The sequence below is a fragment of the Anabrus simplex genome, chromosome 1, assembly GCF_040414725.1.
Source record: "Anabrus simplex isolate iqAnaSimp1 chromosome 1, ASM4041472v1, whole genome shotgun sequence".
NCBI classification, from domain to species: domain Eukaryota; kingdom Metazoa; phylum Arthropoda; class Insecta; order Orthoptera; family Tettigoniidae; genus Anabrus; species Anabrus simplex.
The window spans coordinates 1,050,356,684-1,050,384,221 of NC_090265.1; the positions used below are offsets into that span (position 1 = coordinate 1,050,356,684).

The 27,538-nt window shown below is 38.6% G+C and overlaps 1 protein-coding gene across 1 annotated transcript in view; it reads left to right on the top strand.

The window, feature by feature from the left end:
- The window catches only part of LOC136857945 (uncharacterized), a 227,703-nt gene that overhangs the window by 123,367 nt on the left and 76,798 nt on the right, over positions 1 to 27,538 (top strand). The window contains exon 2 of the mRNA XM_068228317.1: positions 18,411 to 18,598. Within this exon, the coding sequence (XP_068084418.1) occupies positions 18,411 to 18,598 (188 nt within the window). The remainder of the gene's footprint in view (positions 1 to 18,410; positions 18,599 to 27,538) is intronic.

Sequence of the window (27,538 nt, forward strand, 5' to 3'; positions counted from 1 at the left end):
TCTGGCTACCCCATTCATAGAAGCCGAAGGCAAGATGAGCGATGCTCTGCCTGTCGATGAAATAGATTATGAAGAGGGTAGATCCGGTCAAGAGGGACCCGTCGAGGGCCAGGAAGTGCCCATTATTGAGGATGTGTTCAACGAAGGTCGTGATCACTTCATATTTCTCACCAGTGCAGCTGAAAGCCCAGAGTTCGATTTCCGCGTGGCAGAGGCAACTCGACAAATATTTGAGAAATTTCCTGATGTTTTTGATGACAAACCCGGCGTTATTAGAGATTTTGAATACCAGTTGAATGTTAAGGACACCTCTTCTTATAAAAATGGCCCTATTCAGTTCCTGAGAAGTACCGAGAGGAAACCGGAGTTCCTACTCACCGATCATGGACCCCAATTTACATCTATGGAGTTCCAAATGGCACTTGAAGAACTCGGTATAAAACACATTATGAATTCTATTCGACACCCAGAGGCTAATCCCACTGAGAGAATCATGCGCGAGATTGCAAGGTTTTGCCGTTTGTATTGCAGAACTCAACACTGGAAATGGATCGAAGTCTTACCCGTGATGCAGCAATGTGTTAATTCAACCATTCATGAGTCTACTCAGGACATCCCCATGACAGTACATAGGAATGTCATGCCTGACAGGCCATGGGACCAAGTACTACCATCACCTCAAGATCCAGCAATCACTCATCAGACTCGCGTGGACGCTACAAGAGAGAAACTCAGACACGCTGCTAGGATGAGGGAGAACCGATACCGAAACCGCGCATTTCGACAACCAATGATTATGTTTTGATAAGAAAACCAGCTGTTTCGCACCCTGAACTTCGCATTTATGCAAAGTTTTGCCCACTTTATGTAGGACCATATAGAATTGCAGAGATTGTCGAAAACGGGGCATACAAAATTAATAAGCTGGATGGAAGCATCGAGGGCATTTACAATGCAGCCAACCTAAAGACATATTTCAGGAGAGAACATCATTAAAAGAAAATCCTATCGAATTTTCTTTTCCCCAGGAGGAGGGGGGATGTACCCGTAACGGCGGTACAAAACTAAGTCCCTGTAATGGAAATTTAAAACTTACGCGTTACGCTCCAGACCGGCAGCGAAAGACTGACTGAACAGCGAGCAACAGCTGTGTGCGTGTGACGTAGAACGAGTGACGTCACAGCCTGCCTCACCGCAACACAGAGAGCCTAGACTAGTGTGGAATGTTCCTCGAGTTTCTATGGATAATAACTTTCCCCACAATAATAATTAGATAAAATTAACCACATCATCGTGTAGCCCAATCCTTTATCTACGTTCCTGCAAAGTTTCACGTAAATCCGACATGTGACGACGAAGTTATGGAATGAGATGTGAAGGCACGGATGGGATATAAATACAGTACTGCTTCGCTTAGCAGATCAGTGTGTGACCAGTGTGTGTATATGTGGACGCATGGCAGTGGAGTTCGTGCAGTCGGTTCGCGAGGACCGCGATATAGCGTGAAGCGGCCGTCATACGAGTCCGTGGACTTTAACTCAATCGCGACGAGTATGAACTTGTACGAGTTTCTTTAAACTGTGAGTGATAAACTTCTGCTCCAACGGGGCGTGATATAAATTGTGCTTCATCTGAACATCATCAAGTGACTGTTCATTCTACACGAGTATCTAAGACTTGTGAATATTTTTCAAGTGCTCGTAATTTAAAGTTTAATGTTGTGGACAGGATTTGGAACAGTTTGCTCCTTACAAAGTACTGAATACTTCAAGTTAACGAGACTGTGCTTTAATTCTGTGGATCAGCGGTAGAGTGTCGGCCTCCGGATCCCAAGATAGCGGGTTCAAACCCGGCAGAGGTAGTCGGACTTTTGAAGGGCGGAAAAAAGTCCATTCGACACTCCATGTCGTACGATGTCGGCATGTAAAAGATCTCTGGTGACACATTTGGTGTTTACCCGACAAAATTAATTTAATCTCAGCCATAGACGCCCATGAGAGTTTCGGTTTACTCGGTCTGCCACCTAGTAGGGGCCTAGAGAAAAACGGAACGTCGAAATTGACGAGCAGACAGCCAGATGGAGTCAAATTGAAATGTCTGCACACGGTAGCTGAGGCCATACGATTATTATTATTATTATTATTATTATTATTATTATTATTATTATTATTATTATTATTATTATTATTACTACTCAAATTGCAAGCATGACTACGTCACTAATTTACCATTTCATGAACTGTGTAAATATTTGTAGGTAATGAACTGTAGGCTCTGTAGGCTGTGTATGTGAACTATGCATTTCAATTCTATTAAGAACTGTACATTTCAATTCTACGAACATTCAGCTGTGCGTTTCGATTCTATGAACAGTCGAACCGAGGACTATTAATACATGATTAATTTCGTTTTATTTTTATTTCATGTCATTACCAATGCGTGAACAAGTCTGAATTCACGAGTGAAACATCCTTATTTTTTCCAATGCACTTGATTACATTGAATGGTGCTTCAAACTAAGAACTAAGTCGTGTGGCATAACTTCACATTATGCCAAGTGCCACAAACTTTAAGTGACTATTTTGAAATTCGACGATAAGTCTCGAGTAGATTTTCATTTTATGAGTGTTAAACTATATGTTCATTCGAAAGCAGTTTTTGCATTAACTCGCCCCAAGGCTTAATGGTGTTCATTCACGTTCATCATTTATGTACTCTATCTCAATGCCCTTCATCAGCACCGTCTGGATCTTCTAGACGTCGAATGGATCTTCTAGAACTTCCATCGAGGGAGGAATGGTGGTCCACTGGTATGGAAAGGGGAGGAGCTGTCGGAATCCAAGGACATCGCCAACACTAGGGCGAGGAACACTTTCTACTGTATCTTCTGTACAGAGGTGACATGATTTTGAACTTATCAATAAACTCAGAAAAAAAAATGTTTGAAAGATTTTCTCTAAACAAACCCTCTCCCTCTGTATGCACTTCAACAGATTGGTATACGCCCTGCATTTTTCGTGCTCACCGAAGTACCACATTTACTGTTACAATACAGTATTGAATAGGTGGACCTTCTTGTCCTTGTTGATAGGTTCCATTACCGGACAGAGTTTTATTGATCAAGTTTAACTCAAAACCATTTAATATAAATGTGATGGGACTGATGCTGAAAGTGAAAAGTTTCATGGAGACATTGATGAATCCCTAAAAATAACCAAAAATTCATAAATAAGACCAATAACCCACTGGATGGACATAGTAAAAGTGGATATTGCACATCGGGGAAGGACACTGAAGGATGTCATTAACAACAGAACGTATCTCAATAAGACAGAATGGAAGAGGCTTAGCAGCAATACCCAGGAAACTGGAACTGTTAAATGATGATGATGATGATGATGATGAAGTTACCAGCATGAAGTTGTACACCTGAAAATCAAATGCTGAAACTGAGTCAAGGATTGTGAGGAATCAGATTGGTTACATTTTGATTAAAAAGAGATTGAGAAACTGCATTAAGTCAGAGAGGACTTATTCTGGTGCTGATGTTTCATCAAATCATAATCCATTGGTTGCTAAAATTAAGCTGAAATTAAAGATAAAAGAAAAGTTTGTCAATCCTAAATTTGATACTGTTAAACTCTAAGATGCAAACTTTAAGAGAACAGTACTGAAAGACCTTAGTGAACAGCTATCCAATCAGACTTAAATGCCAAAGGACAGTGAAACTATTTGGAGTCTATTCAAATCAAGTGTACCGGATACAGGAAATTGTCATCTAATGCAAGACAAACAAAGCACATAGATGACTGATGAAACACTTGATTTGATGGGCAAAGTTAATGGAGGATGGTAAAGAACACAAACTGGGATAAGTATAAAGAACTCCAGATCTAAATCCGCTAAATGATTAGAAGGGCAAAAACTGAATGGCTGGGTAATCAGTGTAAGGACATAGAAGAATGTGAATCTAAGCATGACACTTTTAACATGCATAAAAACATTAAAGAAGCTGCAGGGTTACATACCAGGAGGACAAATGGACTGCTATATGAAAATCAAGGAATGGTCATCATTAAACATGAAGAAAAACTGAACAGCTGGATAGTCTATGTGACTTAACAGGGGACAATGTCCTTCTGTTTGTGAGACAGTTGAAAGACCATTAATAACTCACCAGAAAGTGAAATATGCCCTCAAGAACTACAAAAACAGAAACACACCTATCACTAGGCCAATTACTAGATATCCTGATAGAGCTATTCAGTCTGGTATACACCAAAGGATTGATTACTTCTGACTGGTTGACATCAACTTTCATCCCTGTTCCAAAGAAATTAATGGCTAAATCTCATGGAGATTACTGAATCAAAGATAAACCTAATGAGCCATGTTCTCAAAATCTTACTAAAAGTAATACATGCAAGAGTATACAGCAAATATGCATCCTACCTAGGTAGGACCCAGTTTGGCTTCATGTAATGGATTTGGCACCAGAGAGGCATTGCTGGGGAAATAGGTTCTGATATAAAGATGCATAGATATGTCTGTGGATGTATATGCTTGTTTTAATGATTATGAAAAAGCTTTCAACCATGTGAAATATGAAACATTGATGCATATCCTATATGATATCAGCATGGATGGTAGAGATATCCAAATTATTGCCAACCTCTACTGGAATCAGGCTGCATCAGTTAAGGTTGACAGCATAATCACCTGTGTCTAATGAAATAATGCAAGATAAAATAATGGATGTAGGACTGATACCAAAAAAAAAAGGCTTAATAAGAGGGTCGCACAAGACAAGAAACTGTACAAAAAAACTAAAATTGATGAATTCAGGACTTGCCTTAAATCACAATTCAGTTGTTGGATAAGTGAAGGGAGTAATGTGGATACACTTTGGGTGAACTTTAAGGGTACCTATCATTTGGGAAGAAGAGAAGAGATTTGTACCTGTTAAGAAGGGTAAAATGACCTCAGACCCTGTTTATTATACATGGGAAATAAGAAAATTAAAAAAGAAAGTCTAGAATATTAAACAGGAAAATCAAAGAGGGGAAAGAGAGTAGAGAAACTAGAAAACAGCTAATGAGGGAACTTAACAGACTGAAAAAGGAAGCAAAAGTGAATTACGGTACATATTACATGAATGGTATACTTCAAAAGAGTAATTACCAAAATGGGAAATGGAGAAAGCTGTATTCATATATTAGGAATCAAAAGGGAGAAGGAATCCAAATTCCCAAAATGGTGGGAGAAGGGGTGAACACATTTGAACAGATATTGAGAAAGCAAATCTATTTAGCAGCGAATTCAGAGATTCAGTAGAAGATTGTCAGGAGATGGAAACCAAAACAGAAGATAAGGAGGGAGAGACACATAAGGAAAGAAGAATCTTCTCATTCACAAATGAGGATATTTTCTGAGATATCCAACTGCTTCAGCAAGGAAAAGCAGCAAAGAGTGATAAAATCACTGGGGAGGTATTAAAGACAATGGGGTGTTACATAATGTCTTATTTAAAATTTCTCCTTGACTATGTCATAAATAATAGTGTAATACCAAAGGAATGGAAGGAATCTTTAATAATATCAATTTATAAAGGAAAGTGTGATAAATGGAAACCTGAGAACTACAGGCCAGTCAGCCTGTCCAGTGTAGTTTGTAAAATAGTGGAGAGTTTAATAGCAAAGTACATCAGAGGGGTATGTGAAGATAAAAATTGGTTCATGAGGTTCATGAGGAGCCAGTATGGATTTAGAAAGAATTTTCTTGTGAGGCACAATCGGTGGGATTCAGCAGCACATACCAGATCAGTTGGATTCAGGAGGCCAGTTGGATTGCATATCTATAGAGTGGAACATGGAATATTATTAAAGAAGCTGGAGGGAATAGGATTGGACATAAGGGTTAAACATTGGATAAGAACATTTATAAATTCAAAAGTTGAGAAAGTCAAAGAAGGAAATCATGTATCACAGGCAGAGAAAGTTTGGAGGGGAATTGCACAGGGTAGTATAATCGGCCCATTACTTTTCTTAATATATGCAAATGATTTAGGAAACAATATATAATAAAAAATAAGGTTGTATGCAGCTGACATAATTGTTTATAAGGAAATAAATAAAATTGAGGATTACTGAGAATTACAATCAATCAATCAATCAATCAATCTTGATCTGTATTTAGGGCAGTCGCCCAGGTGGCAGATTCCCTATCTGTTGTTTACCTAGCCTTTTCTTAAATGATCGCAAAGAAATTGGAAAATTATTGAACATCTCCCTTGGTAAGTTATTCCAATCCCTAACTCCCCTTCCTATAAACGAATATTTGCCCCAATTTGTCCTCCTGAATTCCAACTTTATCTTCATATTGTGATCATTTTTACTTTTAAACACCACTCAAACTTATTTGTCTACTGACGTCCTCCCACGCCATCTCTCCACTGACAGCTCAAACATACCATTTTATAATGTATTGAATAGGTGACACAATAAACCTTTTAGCATCCTACATACCATTTAATCGAGCAGCTCATCTCCTTTCTCCCAAGTCTTCCCATTCTGAACTTTGCAACATTTTCGTAACGCTACTCTTTTGTTGGAAATCACCCAGAACAAATCGAGCTGCTTTTCTTTGGATATTTTTTCCAGTTCTTGAATCAAGTAATCCTGGTGAGGGAACCATACTCTAGTTGGGGTCTTACCAGAGACTTATACACCCTCTCCTTTAGATCCTTACTACAACCCCTAAATACCCTATTAACCATGTGCAGAGATCTGTACCCTTTATTAACAATCATACAGTATTTATGTGATTACCCCAATAAAGGTCTTTTCTTATATTAACACCTAGGTACTTACAATGATCCCCAAAAGGAACTTTCACTCCATCAACGCAGTAATTAAAAGTGAGAGGACTTTTCCTATTTGTAAAACTCACAACCTGACTTTTAACACCGTTGATCATCGTACCATTGCCCATCGTCCATCTCACAACACTATCAAGGTCATCCTGCTGCCGCTCACAATCTTGTAACTTATTTATTACTCTGTACAGAATAACATCATCTGCAAACACCCTTATCTCTGATTCCACTTCTTTACACATATCATTGATATATATAAGAAAACATAAAGGTCCAATAATTCTGCCTTGAGGAATTCCCCTCTTAATTATTACAGGGTCAGATAAAGCTTCGCCTACTCTAATTCTGTGAGTTCTATTTTCTAGAAATATAGCCAGCCATTCAGTCACTCTTTTTTTTCTAGTCCAATAGCACTCATTTTTGCCAGTAGTCTTCCATGATCTACCCTATCCAATGCCTTAGACAGGTCAATCGTGATAAGAGTCCAATTGACCTTCTGAATCCAGGATATCTGCTATATCTTGCTGGAATCCTACAAGTTGGGCTTCAGTGAAATAACCTTTCCTAAACCCAAACTGCCTTCTTTCAAACCAGTTATTAATTTAGCAAACATGTCTTATATAATCAGAAAGAATGCTTTCCCAAAGTATACATGCAATGCATGTCAAACTGACTGGCCTGTAATTTTCAGCTTTATGTCTATCACCCTTTCCTTTATACACAGGGGCTACTATAGCAACTCTCCATTCATTTGGTATAGCACCTTCAACCAAACAATAATCAAATAAGTATTTCAGATATGGTACCATATCCCAACTCATTGCCTTTAGTATATCGCCAGAAATCTTATCAATTCCAGCTGCTTTTCTAGTTTTCAACTTTTTTCCACTGGCAAACAGAAATGAGTTAGCTGGAAAATTTATAATGTCCAATAACGGACCATTTATATTGGTATTATAAATTTACTCATTCGGAAAAAATATTTCAGATTCCCTATGGGAATCAACATCTATATCATCTGATGGCCAAGCAGGCATCAATTTTTGATAAGGGGACAAAGTCTCTCATAGTGCATTGGCACTGCCGGTGGCTACAATTAGCCTACGCAGTGGCCTCCACGGTATGCACTAGCCAGCGTCTTAGTAGGTGTGCTAGGTACTAACTGATGAGCCCAGCCTAGCACACGGGGTCGAAACGCTGGCAAACAGAAATGAGTTAGCTGGAAAATTTATAATGTCCAATAACGGACCATTTATATATATATAAATTTATATTATATTTATATTTATTTATATTATAAATTTACTCATTCGGAAAAAATATTTCAGATTCCCTATGGGAATCAACATCTATATCATGTATGATAGTCTCATGACTGCCTCGCATTGCCTCTTAATCTGCATGCATGCAAGTGAACTGAATTTGCCGAAGGAGAAATGCATGTGATTTCTTAAACACTTGCTGAAGTGATACTACTGATCGAAAATACGTATCGCATAGTGGCAGCACATTCTATAGATTCAGTGGTTCAGTGACCCTCCCCGTACAAATAGACTAGTCTTAGAAAAATGGTTTATAAAGAGCCTATTCCTTTAATTCCCATAGAAATAACAATGTTGAGTCATATGTTCTACACACTTGTATCACAGATCACAGTCCTATTTATCTCATACAGAAAAAGCTCCAGAAATATCATATACCACAAATGGAAGGAAAAACACTGAACAATGGCAGAATAAATTATGAAGCTTTAAATAAAGCCTTAGTGAAGGAAAATTGGGAATCTGTCCTGAATGAACATGATGTTCACAAAGTGACCGGTAGTTTTATTGGGCTATTAACTCAATATATCTATGAACACTCTACTCACACAACACATGCAAGATCAAAATTCAGAAAGATACCACCATGGATCACAACTGGAATCCTTACTTCCATTAGAACAAGGGACAAATTACACCAGACAATTGTAAAACAAAAGATGAGGTCCTCAAATAATGACGAGGTCACAAACACTATTACGAAACATAAAACATACCGAAACTGGCTAAACAGGTTCATTAAGGTAGCAAAAGAGAAGTACTATTCTAATAAAATTATGTCAAGCCCAAACAACTCTAAAATCCTATGAAAAAGCATAAATGATACAACATGTAGGAAGGAGAACAGAAATTCAGATATAGATAGCATAAATCTTACAAACTCACAAGAAACAACCCAACCAACTATAATTGCAGACAAATTTGTAAATTATTTCAGTGGTATAGGTTTAGAACTTGCTGACAAAGTAAGAAATACCAGCATAGAACTTAATGGCACTTACACATATGACATTCATGCAATAAATCAACCACAATCTTTTTTCTTCCCATAACAGAAAAAGAAATAATGAATCACTCAGCTGCACTGGAAGATAACTCAGGCAATGGCTATGACAACATCTCTAGTAAAACTCTTAAAGCAATTAGTTCACATATTCTACAGCCTCTGTAATACATTTTTAATCTATCACTAATGAAAGGACAATTTCCAGAACCATTCAAAATTGCTATCATAGTCCCAATCCATAAATCAGGCCATTAGAGAGACTTAAACAATCATTGCCCAATTTCTCTTACGACCCACCTTTCAAAATTACTAGAGAAATGCATTAAACCAGATTATTTAATTACCTCAATAAGTATAACATATTGTTGCACAATCATTTTGGTTTTAGACCAAAAATTAGTGCTCGAGATGCAATATTCTCCTTAACTGATTATTTGTATAAAACCATCGATAGCTCCAAAAGGACTATTTCTATATTTTTGGATTTAACAAAGGCATTTGATACTGTAGACCACAACATACTCCTTAGAAAACTTGAAAAAGTAGGCATTCATGGACTTCCTCAAAACCAAATTAAAAGCTTTCTTTCTAACAGAATACAAAATCAAGGATACCCTAAGTAAAAGTATTCAAGTAAAAAATTGGAGTATCCCAAGGAACAGTGTTAGGACCAAATCTTTTTCTGTTATACACTGACTGACAGAGCAAATGCAACACCAAGGAGGAGTGGTTCGAAAGGGATGAAAGTTGGGGAAAAAACAGAGACGGCACGGATGAATAATTGATGTTTATTTCAAACCGATATGCAGGTTACACAATGCGCACGGCATCGACTCAGTAGGATGTAGGACCACCGCGAGCGGCGATGCACGCAGAAACACGTCGAGGTACAGAGTCAATAAGAGTGCGGATGGTGTCCTGAGGGATGGTTCTCCATTCTCTGTCAACCATTTACCACAGTTGGTCGTCCGTACGAGGCTGGGGCAGAGTTTGCAAACGGCGTCCAATGAGATCCCACATGTGTTCGATTGGTGAGAGATCCGGAGAGTACGCTGGCCACGGAAGCATCTGTACACCTCGTAGAGCCTGTTGGGAGATGCGAGCAGTGTGTGGGCGGGCATTATCCTGCTGAAACAGAGCATTGGGCAGCCCCTGAAGGTACGGGAGTGCCACCGGCCGCAGCACATGCTGCACGTAGCGGTGGGCATTTAACGTGCCTTGAATATGCACTAGAGGTGACGTGGAATCATACGCAATAGCGCCCCAAACCATGATGCCGCGTTGTCTAGCGGTAGGACGCTCCACAGTTACTGCCGGATTTGACCTTTCTCCACGCCGACGCCACACTTGTCTGCGGTGACTATTACTGACAGAACAGAAGCGTGACTCATCGGAGAACACGACGTTCCACCATTCCCTCATCCAAGTCACTCTAGCCCAGCACCATGCCAGGCGTGCACGTCTATGCTGTGGAGTCAATGGTAGTCATCTGAGCGGACGCCGGGAGTGCAGGCCTCCTTCAACCAATCGACGGGAAATTGTTCTGGTCGATATTGGAACAGCCAGGGTGTCTTGCACATGCTGAAGAATGGCAGTTGACGTGGCGTGCGGGGCTGCCACCGCTTGGCGGCGGATGCGCCGATCCTCGCGTGCTGACGTCACTCGGGCTGTGCCTGGACCCCTCGCACGTGCCACATGTCCCTGCGCCAACCATCTTCGCCACAGGCGCTGCACCGTGGACACATCCCTATGGGTATCGGCTGCGATTTGACGAAGCGACCAACCTGCCCTTCTCAGCCCGATCACCATACCCCTCGTAAAGTCGTCTGTCTGCTGGAAATGCCTCCGTTGACGGCGGCCTGGCATTCTTAGCTATACACGTGTCCTGTGGCACACGACAACACGTTCTACAATGACTGTCGGCTGAGAAATCACGGTACGAAGTGGGCCATTCGCCAACGCCGTGTCCCATTTATCGTTCGCTACGTGCGCAGCACAGCGGCGCATTTCACATCATGAGCATACCTCAGTGACGTCAGTCTACCCTGCAATTGGCATAAAGTTCTGACCACTCCTTCTTGGTGTTGCATTTGCTCTGTCAGTCAGTGTACATCAATGATCTGTGTGAGGTAAACCGTAATGCAAACTTGGGAGGACACCTTCAACAGAGCTCAAGAAACCCTATTCATAGTTCATAAATGACTAAAAAACCACCTGTCTTAAAAAAGTTCTTCTGCTTCTCACATAATAAAACAATGCAACCCTCAGACAACCTAACGCTAAGACTCCACACACCAACTTGCAAAAATACTGAAAGCTGCAACTGTTATACTTTACAGAAATCAATAAATGTTTCATACCTAGAGATAATTATAGGTAGTTATCTAAAATGGAATTTTCATGCATCAAATTTGATCATTAAAATTCAGAAGCTTATTTATATATTTTACAGAATTAGAAATGTTATTTCAACAGAAGCCCTGACATTGTATACTTTGCCTTAGTGCAATTGCAACTGCAATATATGGAATTAACAGTTGGATTGGAATACTTGATTCACACTTGGCTCAGGTAAATACATGCCAGAACTACTTACTGAAAGTCATGTACAAAAAGCCACTGATGTTTCCAACATATGAACTGTTCCAGCAAAATATGGTACTTAAGATATGGCAGCTATTTGTGCAGTCAGTGGCCCTATACATGCATAAAAATTTAAAACTCTTCTGCAAAAAACACAGTTATAAAATTTGCCCTAGGTTACAAGACAGAACTGGAATAAGTATTCCACGCCAGAACACTTTACTTGAACAAAGAAATTTAAGTTGTCTAGGACAAAGGATATACCTGCGGATGTAATCAGTGGCAACCAGAATACACCAAAGAAAAGGCTATTCACATGGCTCATTAACAATTATTACAAAGTAAATCAACTTATAAATTTACATTATAATATTTAAATCAACTAGCACACTATTCCTCTCTACTAAGAAACCAAACTTCTCCTTAAACCATGTCCCTCATTTCCAGCTTTTTGCTTATTACACCAAAAGGAAAAAAACCAGTTCATAACATTAGTACAATATTACCAAAATGCTAATGGAGAAAATGCTATTCACTAGATGCCATGATGTACATTATCTAGCTATTGTATTCTTGAAGCCCACATATAAGTTAACATTATGTGGGATTCACACTGTATCTTTTACCACCTCTGTATGTATATGAATGATAATGATCGTGAATAAAAATGTTTAAAATGTAATGTGAATGTAATTAGCTCTGTATATTCATGCACATAGCAATAATTTTCATATCAACACTCGGTTGCTCTCCAGAACCAGCGACGAGGTTCGATTTCATGGTCTGGGCTGAGTGGCTCAGATGGTTGAGGCGCTGGCCTTCTGACCCCAACGTGGCAGGTTCGATCCTGGCTCAGTCTGGTGGTATTTGAAGGTGCTCAAATACACCAGCCTCGTGTTGGTAGATTTACTGGCACGCAAAACTCCAGCGGGACTAAATTCTGGCACCTTGGCATCTCCAAAAACTGTAAAAGTAGTTAGTGGGACATAAATCCAGGAACATTATTATTATTATTATTATTATTATTATTATTATTATTATTATTATTATTATTATTATTATTATTATTATTATCGTCATCATTATTAGCAATTTCAGGACTCAGGGTGTGGGGCCGTGAGTCGTAAGGAGGGTGCGCAAGACAAGGGCTCAGAGAAGAGTAATTTCTCTGGTGATTTAGCTGTTTGACATTGTTATTCTGTTGATTTAATACCTTATTAAAATTGCATTTGGGAGGTGTAGATTAAGTGGGTACTTTTGTTTCAGAAGCTGGCAATCAGTTTTGAAGGAAAGAATGAATGAATTGTTTGTGTACTGTAAGAATTACCTTGGATTATTGTGGAACAAAACAAAGCCTTCAATGCAATAATGGGAGACCACTCACAGTTTTTGAAAATGTTGAAATTGGTGGAGGATCTATGGACACAAAAAATGAATAAACTATCTAAGTTCTTTACATGGGAAGATTAACCTTCTTCAAAATTACGTGTGGACTTTTACGGATATCTTGACACACTAGAGGGGTGATCCAGGGTGCACCAACCTGATCAAATAAGTCAATGACGGATCTTCCCCGTGACAAGTCATTTCAGATTAAACTAGGTCTATTGGTTCATCACAGTGTGAGGAAAGAGTGTTCCGTATCTCACACCTGCATACCAATTGTTTTCATACACTGCCCTATGAAATTTTCTATTATCAACACTGTTTCTACTGCCTTTTGCTTTCTGATTCATAACCAAATCAGGTGTTGGTCTCCCTAAGCATGTCACCTTGAATTTTTCTATACTTCTTCTAGAGAATGAATCAGTCAATAAACTATCAACTGAATTCATTATGGAGTCCACAAAAGAAACACTACATGAACAAACTTGTGGGACACTTCATATACACGCAGGTAGTGAGTGAGAGTACTCTACTGGAGAGAACAGCACAACACAGGTCAGTTCTGTGTGGAGGTGAGATGAGAGTCATTCTGCCTAAGGCCAATTTTAGCCTTGACAAGAGATGCTATTTCCAGCTCGAATGCACACACTATGGTAGTTGGCAAGTGGCAAAAGATCCACAGAGGTCAACGTCACAAACAAATATCTTTTTTTTTTTTTAAATGGTAGTTGGCAACTGTGATATGAAGATTTGCAGCATGCAGTTACTGCTATCAAATGCTGCTACTGCATCCAGAGCCAGCCCCATTGAGTAAAAGGAAATACTGAGCTAATGCAAAATGTAAACATTTTAAAGAATATTTGTAATTACAGTACCGTATATCATTTATACAGTAGACTCCCTCTAGTTCAGCCACCTTAGGACTGGACTAATGAAAGGCTGGATTAACCAACAATATGCTATAAATACCAATATTTAGCTTAATTGAAATACACTAACTTACATAAATAAAGAACCAATTGCAAGGCAAGTAGTATTATTGTGTCTTTACCAAGTGTACTCACACAAAATGAGTTCATGTTGTCATTATGATGTCTCCATACATTATTGAGTAAGTGCCAATTTTCTGGTATTGCTTTCTGAAGCAGAGGTTCCTGAGCATTATCATCATCATCATCCTTGTACAGTTCCAGTTCCCTGGATACTGTTAGTGAGCCTCTTTCACTTCTTCCTGTTCATATACAACTTGTCATGGAGAACATCAGCCACTGTCCAACCTCTGGCAACTAGATCAACCTTAAGCATGCCCATTCATCGGGTTTTAGGTCTTCCTGCAGGTCTTTGCCCCTCCACTTGTCTTTCCAACTTTATTCTGGCTGTTCTTGTAGGCTCCATCCTCATCACATGCCTATACCACCATAGTCTGGATGTGCTGATTCTGTCTAATAGGGATGTCTTTATTCTTGCTTCTTTCCTCGCGTTCTCAATTCTTAACCTGTCCATCTTGGTCTTATGGATGGTGGACCTAAGAAATTTCATCTCTGATGCTTGGAGTCTTGATGAATCTCTTTTTGCGAGGGTGCATGCTTCAATACCATAGGTCAATATTGGTATGAAATAGGTGTTAAACATCATCAGTTTGGCTGATTTTGGAATCATGTCATCCCATAAAAGTGTTCTTACTTGTTGGTAGAATTCTGATCCCTTTTGCACTCTGTTTGTAATTTCCTTTATGACCAAATTATCACCAGAGATTACACTTCCAAGGTAAGGAAAACTATCCACACACTCTAGCTGATGGTCTCCTAGTTTTACACTTGCTGGACGCCCTTCTCTGTTGACTGCTATCACCACTGTCTTGGACTTGCTGATGTTGAGGTTATATTCCTGGAATTGGGATTTCCATACATTGAGTCTGGTCTGTACTGCCTCTTCTGTTTCACCCTAAAATCATGATATCATCAGCAAAGGCCACTGCATTCAGTTCACCTAACTTTTCCTTCGCATTCTTCATTATATTGTCCATAACAGTGATGAACAGTAGTGGAGAAAATGCACTTCCTTGCTGAACTCCACTCTTGGTCTTAACCTATGATGATCGACCTTCCCCAATTTGTACACAGCTAGTACAGTCTTTGTACAACATCTGAATTTTCTTTACCAGTCCTTCAGGCACATTTCTTTTCCTCAGGTGCTCCCATATCTTACCTCTTGTAACACTATCATTGGCATTTTCTATACCCAGGAATACGAGGGTAATCCCAAAAATAAGGTCTCCTATATTTTTATAAATACAGAACTCTGTTAGTGTGGCTGTTGGTCTCAATATTGTGAAGAGAGTTTCCTGCGCTCGCTGCACTGAGGCTCTCAGTTTAGGCTTGGCAGCCGTTGAGAATGGAGCTCCCATTGGATATTACCGCCAAGTGCGAAGTGCACACAGTTATTCAGTTTTTGAACGCAAAAGGTACTGAACCGATTGAAATCTATTGCCAATTGACAAAAGTGTATGGTGAGTCGTGCATGGATGTCAAAAATGTTCATAAGTGGTGTAGAGAGTTTGCAGCCGGTCGGACTGAAAGTCATGATGAACAAAGGGGCAGGAGACCATCGATTTCCATCGAGACAGTCGTGAAGGTTGAGCAAATCATGCGGGAAGATCGGCAGATCACCCTGGATGATCTCTGCACTTTGATTCCTGAGGTTTTCCAAAGTGCCGCTCACAGAATTTTAATGCAAAAGTTGAAATACCGGAAGGTGTGCACAAGATGGATGCCACGCATGCTGACTGAAGGCCACATGTGGCAACGAGTTGATTCTTCCTGTGCATTTCTTCAACGCTTTGGAGCCGAACAGGACAACATTTTGGACTCAATTGTCATGGGTGACGAAACCTGGGTGATCCACTTTACACCTAAGAACAAGCTACAATCACGCCAGTGGCGGCATCTCTCTTCACCAAAGCAACAGAAATTCAAGCAAACACATTCTGCTGGTAAAGTGATGACAGCTGTGTTTTGGGATCGAAAAGGGGTATTGTTGGTTGACTTTATGCTCACTGGGTCCAGAATTAACACTGACAGGTACTGTTAGACCCTGAAAAAACTCAGATGGACAATTCAGAACTGGAGAAGAGGAATGTTGAGCAAGGGCGTAAACATTCTCCATGACAATGCTCGCCCACACTTCGCCCAGCAAACCGTTGTTCTCCTGCAGCAGTTTCAGTGGAACATCATCACCCACCCACCCTATAGTCCTGACTTGGCACCCAGTGACTATCACTTGTTCCCTAAGTTGAAAGAACATTTGGCTGGAAAGCAATTCAACACCGACGACGAGGTGGAAGATGAGGTTCACAACTTCCTGAATAGCATGGCGGTGAGCTGGTATGACATGGGCATACAAAACTTGAATAGTGACTCGAAGTATCTTGCAAGTTCCTTGGTGTTTTCGTACTACTAGGCAAGGTAGTAAATGGAAAAAGAGCAGATACATTTGTAAACAGTGTAAGAAGGGTGTATACCCTTTGTGCCTCCCTAAGCACATTTGCTACAACATGTCCTAAAATGTGTAAATATTAGTAAGTAGTTCCTTGTAATATACATTTAAGGCAAAAAGGGAATTTTTGGGGGTTAAGTTTGTCTTTTTTTTTTTTTTTTTTTTTTTTTTTTTTTTTTTTTTTTTTTTTTTTACTTAAAACGAATCAGGAACTGCAGCATTTGCATATAATGTGAGATTAGAAAATTCCATGTTAATGGAATAATAATAAAAATAAAAACATATTGTAACTGTAATATTGTACATAAAGCTCTGTTTTTTTATTTGAGACATAGGAAACACCACCTCTCTAAAATAATGCAGTTTTTGGTAGTAAAAATATTTTTTTCTTAATGTTTTTTGATCATGAAATATTTTTTTTCAAAGAAGAAAAATATTTATTTGAATTATTACTTTGTAAATTAAAAACTTATAAAATAAAGGTGCATAAATTTACATCAATAAAATGCCCAAAACATTACCTTCAAAACAAATAAAAAAATTGCCCATCCAATTTACATAAACTGAACAGAAATTATTACAAATAATTTACTGCAAGGTAAAAAGTGCTCATTAGGCCTCGGCGGTATTGGGCATGGACACCGCGTATGGGGCTGGCGGTCAAAGGGTTAAAGACACCACTCAAATGTCTACTGATGTCATTCCACGCCATCTCTCCACTGACAACTTGAAATGTACCACTTGGTCGAGCAGCTCGTCTCCTTTCTCTCAAGTCTTCCCAGCCCAAACTTTGCAATATTTTTGTAAGGCTACTCTTTTGTCAGAAATCGCCCAGAACAAATCGAGCTGCTTTTCTTTGGATTTTTTCCAGTTCTTGAATCAAGTAATCCTGGTTAGGGTCCCATACATTGGAACCAAACTCCAGTTGGAATCTTACCAGAGACTTATACGCCCTCTCCTTTACATCCTTATTACAACACCTAAATACCCTCATAACCATGTGCAGAGATCTGCACCCTTTATTTACAATAATATTTATGTGATTACCCCAATGAAGATCTTTCCTTATATGTATTAACACCTAGGTACTTACAATGATCCCCAAAAGGAACTTTCACCCCATCAACACAGTAATTAAAACTGAGAGGACTTTTTCTATGTGAGAAACTCGCAAATTGACTTTTAACCACGTTTATTATCATACTATTGCCCACTATCCATCTCACAACATTATCAAGGTCATTTTGCAGTTGCTCCCAATCTTGTAACTTATTTATTACTCTATACAGAACAACATCATCTGCAAAAAGCCTTACCTGTGATTCCACTTCTTTACACATATCATTGATATATATAAGAAAAAGGTCCAATAATAATGCCTTGAGGAATTCCCCTCTTAATTATTACAGGGACAGATACAGCTTTGCCCACTAGAATTCTCTGAGTTCTATTTTCTAGAAACATAGCCTCCCATTCAGTCACTCTTTTTTCTAGTCCAATTGCACTCAGTTTTGCCAGTAGTCTCCCATAATCTACCCTATCAAATAGCTTAGATAGGTCAAACGTGATACAGTCCATTTGACCTGAATTCAGGGCATCTGCTATATCTGCTGTATCTTATCATGTAGTGTTTGATACCTAGGTGGACTTTAAAGTCTAGTTAGAGATTGTTTAATCCTCTCTTATTATCCACACAATTTGACACATTTAAATGTACAGAAAGTTGCTTGTGATTATGTTTCAGAGCACGGAGAACCCTCAGTAAAATCATCTGTTAGCAGAGACAGTAAGAAGAGACCAAGCAGTGAAGCCAGCAAGGAGCGCATGAGGGAAAGCAGTATAGACAGGAAGAGGCGCTGGTCCAAGGTGAAAGAGGAAGATTCTGACTTGAGGGTCCAAATCAATGAACTGAACAAACGCATGGCTGCCAAGGTATGTTGCTTCACTCAAACAAAATACTCAACCCATTCATTGCATTCATTGTTGTTTGTCCTACCAAGTCTATTTGGCTATGCTGTCACCTTTTAGTTGTGGGCCATGATGCCCTCATTGTGTTGCTGACTAGTGTATCGGTCCATCATTGCTAAGGTCATCTCTTAGGTTTCTTTTCTGATGACTTCCAGCATATAATCATCTTTGCAATTGAATTGGCTGGAGCTAAAAATCATTAAGTCAAAATAACACATTTTTATACATACAGTATTCTGAAGTATTGAGCCAAGGGCCTTCGAATGGTATAACAGAAATCAGCCTTCTCTTATGCTAGAAACCACTGAAATTAAATTCATTTCTTGTAAAGAAACCACTGCTACATGTAGTGTGATCGGAGGAAGAAAGTATTGAGTTATTGACTTTGTGCCTTTCAGTGCCATATTCCTTACCTAATATTGGCAATAGGAGCAATAAATTTTATAGATGTTTACAAAAAATGAAAAGTTAATGTCAAAATAATGAGAACACATTTGCCATAGCATTTGATTTTATGCAAAATCTTCCTTGGCCCAGTATTCAAATGCACGGAATATTTTACGTGCATCAGTTGTGGGTTAATTTATTTAATCATCGAGGATTATAAATTTTATGTTGTTGGTCCATATTGAACTGAGATTACATATAAATTATAAACATAAAAGTTTTCCACCTATTCAGTACATAGTTTCATAGTAGGATTGAAACTAGTCCCAGTAATGTAAATACACACAGTGTAAATAAAACTACTTTTATATTTATAATTTATTTAATGTACATGATCTGAAAACTAGTCACACTGTAGCCTATCCTTATCATGAGGGCAATTCAAACCATTAAGTAATGCGTTATGTTCCACAATGTGTGAGAAATCTTTACTTATTTTTGGATGGGTGCCCTGGCCTGACCATACCATGGTCAGAATCTGTATGGGTTTGACCAGTATCAGCAGTTTCAGTTGATCACTCACAGGTTTCCTGAGCATGGACATTTACCTTGTAACAAATTTTTGTGTATTCTAGAAGAACATTAAACCTGTTGACAGATTATATACCCTAGAGACTATATAGAGATTATATCCAATACTGTAATAGGACAAATGTAGAAGTTCATGTCAGAATTTGATGAGGAAATAAATTTCAATGAATGGTGGCCATACTTGTTCAAGAAGGCCATCATATCAAAGGAAAGTGAAAAACTATACAGAAGCCAAAAACAACCATTTGCACCCATGACATTCAAACAATTCAAATACGACAGTAGCCAGACTGAAGTAGTTTAAGTACACGAGAACCTTGGTTATCGGGACGTGGGACCAGAGGTAATCTGGAATATCAAAAATCTGCATAATTGGGAAACAAATTAATAAATTAATACAAGCTGGTAATCTATAAAAACATTTATTTTGACACTAACAGGAATTTTAAAAAACATTTTTTGGCATATAAACTTTTTTTTTGTTATTGGCTTTGCGTCGCATTGACACAGATATGTCTTATGGCGATGAAGGGTCAGGAAAGGTCTAGGACTGGGAAGGAAGCGGCCGTGGCCTTAGTTAAGGTACAGCCCAGCATTTGCCTGGTGTGAAAATGGGAAGCCACGGAAAACCATCTTAAGGGCTGCCGACAGTGGGGTTCAAACCTACTATCTCCCGAATACTGGATACTGGCCGCACTTAAGCGACTGCAGCTATCGAGCTCGGTGGCATATAAACTTGATACAGTATGTACTTTACTCACTTCTGTTTATTGAAATAGTGTGTAAGTTTTTTTTGTTTCAAATTTGTGTGGCATTTGACAGCAGCACGATTGCATAGACATTTCGCAAACATCAGTTTGGCTGGAGTTGTTTCCATTTGATGTTTTAGATAAACAATTAGTTTTCACCAGTTGTGCTGTTGCCTCTACATGAGACATTACTTCTTCCCCTAAAAAATGTCACTTTAATTTTCCAATTCACCATCACTGTCTTCTGTATCACAGGTGGCAATAAGTTCATCATTGGTCATCATTGTTGTAAGTAGTAACAGCTAGTACTAACCTCAAACTATGGAATAGTAAGCCATAGTGTTAAGCACTGGAAATACTTAAGTTATGTGTGAATTTGTATATGATGATGCTGGATTTAGAATGTTAAACTAGTAGTATTTCTAGACATGATATTGTATAGGCTTTTGGGATTGTGCTGTGTCAAGAAAACAAGGTGAAATTCTTAACGTTTTGCAGAAAACTGTGCTCTGTGTCCTCAGAAGAATTCTCGACTGTCCACGAGAAAGGCTTCTTAAACAATGATACTTTTGAATTTGGAACGTTATAATAGAAGTGGAAATGGAAATAGTACGTTCATTCACCACCAGATGGCCACCAGGATGTGGCACAACGCTAGCGTTCGAAGCGGAAGCTGACCGAACCATCACAATCAGACTAAGCGGTTCACATAACGTATTTGCGTAACATATGTCAGGTGCAATACATAGACATAAGCCTGGAATGAAACATCTGGCGACGAGGAATGTATGAATTTGGAAAAACACTGAGACGAAATAACAATAGTGAAGGGGCAGGGAAGGGAACTACCTACGTAAATTCTTATAGCGTAAGTAATACCTGGTTGCCAACCATTAAGAATTTACGTAGGTAGTTCCCTTCCCTGCCCCTTCACTATTGTTATTTCGTCTCGGTGTTTTCTCAAATTTGTACGTTCCTTGTCACCAGATGTTTCATTCCAGGCTTATGTCTATGTCTTACACCTGGCATATGTTACGCAAACACATTATGTGAACCGCTTAGTCTGATTGTGATGGTAAGGTCAGCTTCCGCTTCGAATGCTAGCATTGTGCCACATCCTGGCGGCCATCTGGTGGTGAATTAACGTACCATTTCCACTTCTAATTCTATTATAACTTTCCAAATTCAAAAGTGTCATTGTTTAAGAAGCCTTTCTTGTGGACAGTCGAGAATTCTTCTGAGGATGCAAAGCACAGTTTTCTGCAAAACGTTAAGAATTTCACCTTATTTTCTTGACACGGTGCAAGCCCAAAAGACTATACAATATCATGTCTATAATTACGGGCCGTGAAAGCATTAATGGCAACATAGTAGTATTTCTTTTAATATTTACTTTCCAAGGAATTGCTTGTTGTACTCTTGTTGTTGGTTAATTATGTTTTAACTTCCTTTTATTATCACATTACTGTAAGTGATCATTGCCACCAGGATATTTCCCATTTGCAATGATGTATTTGTCAATAATAATACTAATCATGCCATAACCAGCATCACTGCCATTCTCCAACAAGGCTTTTATGTCACTATCATCTACATCCGAAAAACCAGTAAAATTTGCAAACATTTCAAGGAATTCAGACGTGTTAACAACTTCAGAAACTTCAGTAGGACAGTCCCAAACAACATACCATATTTTTTCCATAACTTCTTCATTGATAGTTCAGCAACGTGATCCCAAAATAATGTAATCTTGAAGCGTTGGGACTGGCACAACGCAGTCGCGAGGCAGTGTACAGTTTGTTCACCAGTGACATATTAGTTTTCATTTTGATGAAAGTGTGTAATGGACTAGTATAACTTGGAAACAATTCTCTAAACCCGTGGGTACACAGTGAAAATATCAAGCTTGATTAGTAGGTATTATTATTATTATTATTATTATTATTATTATTATTATTATTATTATTATTATTATTATTATTATTATTATTATTATTATTATTATTATTATTATTATTATTATTATTATTATCTATGTATGACAGGTTGTCAGTATGGACTTTATTTGGTATAAATTGTGTTTGTATCATTTATTATTGGTGTGTTGTATAATCTGTCTTGTGTAACAGAACATGTGAGTTTATGTCACGATACTTCTGCTGTATGGTATGTTTATTAATACTGGTACGACTTTATTTAATGTAAGGACACATAAATAATAGTATATAATTTCCTATTACCTCTAAATATGATGTATAAATCTGATGTAATGTTGTGCAACACAGGGTAAGAGTCTAGAACAACGCACCTTTGTCGTGATGTGACTAGAGTTTTACAGAATGTTCTAATCATTTGTATGTAGGTTATTGGAGACTCGAGAAGATACGAGAAAGCATGCGGTGTCATACTTTTCTGGAAGCCTGGCCAGGCAAGGTATATAAAGGACAGTTTTGGGTTATTGAGCTGAATTGTTAGTGAGATTCATTAGTCGAGTTAAGTATGTGAACTCATGTGATCTTGTCAAGTGTTCTGTAGTTGGTTGACAATATTACTTTCCTTTCATCTTTATTTTGCACAGAATAAGTTATCTTATTTTTCCTTTTCTTTTCATTATTCAGTAAAGAATGGCTAAGGAGTGTGAGTGTAGGAACTGTGGATGTGGCCAGGCATTAAGGAGTATGAGGGAGGGGTTGGAGAGCTTGAGGGAGATAATTAGGATTCCCTCAGAGGACAGGAAGGAAAGTAGGCCTCCCTCAAACAAGGTACAGGATACAATAGGTATAATAAAGGGGGGAATTGTAGAAGACAGGTGGTCTAGTGTTTTAAAGGGAAGGAGATTGCAGGCTAGGGGCTCCATTCACGATCAGAATTCAGGACACGTGTCGGTGAAAAATCGGTATGAGTCACAGCAGGCAGAACAACCGAGGGAAGATGAGAAACAGGGAACTGTTGCCAAGAAGTGTGGAAGTAGGAGAAAGGGAATAGGTAGTAAAGGGAAATGTGTAGTAGTGGATAGGAAAAGACAGGTGGAACAGGATCATGGGATGGAGAAAAGGGAGGAGGAACTAGCTTCTGCAGCTGTCAGGAAAGATAGGACTGACCAGGAGGGGAGGGGATCAAAGGAGGTGGGTAGGGTTGAGGCTCTGGTCATGGGGGATTCCATTGTTAGACATGTCAGGAAAGTGTGTGGAGGAAAGGGTACCAGGGTAGAGTGTTATCCAGGAATTAAGTTAAGGCAGATGTTGAGGAAAGTAGAAGAGAAGACGGAGGGAAAGGAGAAGGTGGTAGTGCTTCACATTGGTACTAACAATGTAAGACAAGCAGGTATAAGTACCAACATAGTTGGGGATGTGTGGGACCTGGTAAATGCAGCACAGATGAATTTTAAGGAAGCGGAGATTGTTATCAGTGGAATACTGTGTAGGAGGGATACTGACTGGAAGGTGATTGGGGATTTAAATGAGACTATGGAGTGGGTATGTGGGAAACTGGGAGTGAGATTTCTACATCCTAATGAGTGGGTAGGAGATAGGGATCTGCACTCAGATGGCCTTCACTTAAACCGCAGTGGTACATATAAGTTAGGAAATTTGTTTAGAAGTGTTATAGGGAGATAGATTAAGAGAAACAGGGTGGCCTAGGGAGTGGTGTTAAGGGAACAGGGAACTGGAAATCAAATAGGGATGACATAAAAATGTTAGTGCTCAACTGTAGAAGTATTGTAAAGAAAGGAACAGAATTAATTTAATAGATATATACTTACCAGATATTGTAATAGGAGTTGAATCATGGCTGAGAAATGATGTAATGGATGCAGACATTTTCTCACGGAACTGGAGGGTGTATCATAGAGATAGGATAGGAATGGTAGGAGGGGGAGTATTCATTCTGATGAAAGAAGAATTTGTAAGCTACAAAAAAGTTAAAGATGACAAACATGAAATTCGAGGGTTAAGGCTCATCTCTAAAGATAATAGGCAACTTGATGTCTTTGGAGTTTATAGACCAGGAAAGGGTAGCACAGATGCTGATTGAGAATTATTTGATAAGATTATCAGCTATGTGGCTAACGATAAGGAAAGGAACGTGACTGTAGTGGGTGATCTCAATTTACCAAATATCAATTGGGAAGGTAATGCGAACGACAGGAAAAATGACCGACAAATGGCAAATAAGTTAATATGGGGAGGGCACCTGATTCAGAAAGTGCTGGAACCAACTAGAGGCAAGAATATTCTGGATGTGGTGCTGGTAAAACCAGATGAGCTCTATAGAGAAACCGCAGTATTGGATGGTATTAGTGATCACGAAGCTGTTTTTGTGGTATTTAAAAATAAATGTGAAAGAAAGGAAGATGTTAAAATTCGGACTATTAGGCAGTACCACATGTTTGATGAAACAGGCATGAGGGAGTTTTTAATAAGTAACTATGATCGGTGGAAAACGGTAAATAAAAATGTAAACAGACTCTGGGATGGGTTTAAAGAAATTGTTGAGGAGTGCAAAAACAGGTTTGTACCTTTAAAGGTGGTAAGGAATGGTAAAGATCCACTATATTATAACAGGGAAGTAAAGAGACTAAGAAGGAGGTGCAGCTTGGAAACAAATAGAGTTAGAAATGGCTGTGGAAGTGAGGAAAAATTGAAGGAACGTACTAGGAAATTTAATCTAGCAAAGAAGTCAGCTAAGGATAACATGATGCCCAGCATAATTTGTGGCCATACAAATTTTAGTTAAAAATGGAAGAGTATGTATAGGTACTTTAAGGCAGAAACAGGTTCCAAGAAAGACATTCCAGGAATCATTAATGAACAAGGTGAGTGTGTATATGAGGATCTACAAAAGGCAGAAGTATTCAGTCAGCAGTATGTCAAGATTGTTGGCTACAAGGATAATACCCAAATAGAGGAGGTGACTAATAATAAAGAAGTATTGAAATTGACCTATGACAGCAATGACATTTACAGTGAGATACAAAAGTTGAAAACGAGAAAAGCAGCTGGAATTGATAAGATTTCGGGGGATATACTAAAGACAATGGGTTGGAATATAGTACCATATCTGAAGTACTTGTTTGATTATTGTTTGCGTGAATGAACTTTACGAAATGAATGGTGAGTTGCTATAGTAGCCCCTGTATATAAAGGAAAGGGTGATAGACATAAAGCTGAAAATTACAGGCCAGTCAGTTTGACATGCACTGCATGTATACTTTGGGAAAGCATTCTTTCTGATTATATAAGACATGTTTGCTAAATTAATAACTGGTTTGAAAGAAGGCAGTTTGGGTTTAGGAAAGGTTATTTCACTGAAGCCCAACTTGTAGGATTCCAGCAAGACATAGCAGATATCCTGGATTCAGAAGGTCAATTGGACTCTATCATGATTGACCTGTCTAAGGCATTTGATAGCGTAGATTGTGGGAGACTAGTGGCAAAAATAAGTGCAAATGGCCTTGACAAAAGAGTGACTGAATGGGAGGCTATGTTTGTAGAAAATAGAACTCAGAGAATTGGAGTGGGCAAAGCTTTATCTGTCCCTGTAATAATTAAGAGGGGAATTCCTCAAGGCAGTATTATTGGACCTTTTTCTTATATATATCAATGATATGTGTAAAGAAGTGGAATCACAGATAAGGCTTTTTGCAGTTGATGTTGTTCTGTACAGAGTAATAAATAAGTTACAAGATTTGGGAGCAACTGCAAAATGACCTTGATAATGTTGTGAGATGGATAGTGGGCAATAGTATGATAATAAACGTGGTTAAAAGTCAATTTGTGAGTTTCTCAAATAGGAAAAGTCCTCTCAGTTTTAATTATTGTGTTGATGGGGTGAAAGTTCCTTTTGGGGATCATTGTAAGTACCTAGGTGTTAATACTTATAAGGAAAGATCTTCATTGGGGTAATCACATAAATATTATTGTAAATAAAGGGTACAGATCTCTGCACATGGTTATGAGGGTATTTAGGGGTTGTAGTAAGGATGTAAAGGAGAGCGTGTATAAGTCTCTGGTAAGACTCCAACTGGAGTTTGGTTCCAATGTATGGGACCCTAACCAGGATTACTTGATTCAAGAACTGGAAAAAATCCAAAGAAAAGCAACTCGATTTGTTTTGGGCGATTTCTGACAAAAGAGTAGCCTTACAAAAATGTTGCAAAGTTTGGGCTGGGAAGACTTGGGAGAAAGGAGATGAGCTGCTCGACTAAGTGGTATGTATGTGGTATGTTCCAAGCTGTCAGTGGAGAGATGGTGTGGGAGGACATCAGTAGATGAATAAGCTTGAGTGGTGTCTTTAAATGTAGGAATGATCACAATATGAAGATAATATTGGAATTCAAGAGGACAAATTGGGGTAAATATTTGTTTATAGGAAGGAGAGTTAGTGATTGGAATACTCCAATTTCTTTGCAATCATTTAAGAAAAGACTAGGAGAACAACAGATAGGGAATCTGCCACCTTTGTGACTGCCCTAAATGCAGATCAGCATTGATTGATTGATTGATTGATTGATTGATTGATTGATTGATTGATTGATATCCTAATGTGACAGTCGACTGAGTTCAAGATGGTGGTTCATTTGATGTGCAATTATTAATATGTATATAATTAGTGAATAAAACAGTGTACACAATTGACAGCAACTCGTGTGTGCATCTTTGTGAATAAGTTACAATAATTTAAATACATAAGTCTGTATACGGTGGCAATGTTGCTGATAATAGACAACTTGTGTTAACTTTTTGTGAAGTTTTCTTGTACGACTTTCAGTGCCTTGCAACGAGGGACGCAATTATATTGGAACATAGAGGCAAACGGTGACAAAATGAGTCATTGAGAATTTAATTAATGAAAAATAAAGTAAATATTTGCTCTTAGAAATGGTAAACATCAGAATGATTGCATTCTTTTATCAGAACATTATCATGTTCTTGTGGTCAGCTATAATATACAATCGAACATTCTGGTACTTGGCAATTCATGTGTAGGTACACCCCTGCTTGCAACCCTTGTAGTTCACCTGTACAAGACCTCTCCACCTTGTGGGGGTATGTAGGTTTTTCCCGTTTTGTGTTTATTAGGTACTCTCACGGAAGTAATTACTGCTCTGAAATGAACAGGTTCATATGTGTGTTTGTAAGCAACTTGATTACTGTAGACATGTGTGCGTGAGGAT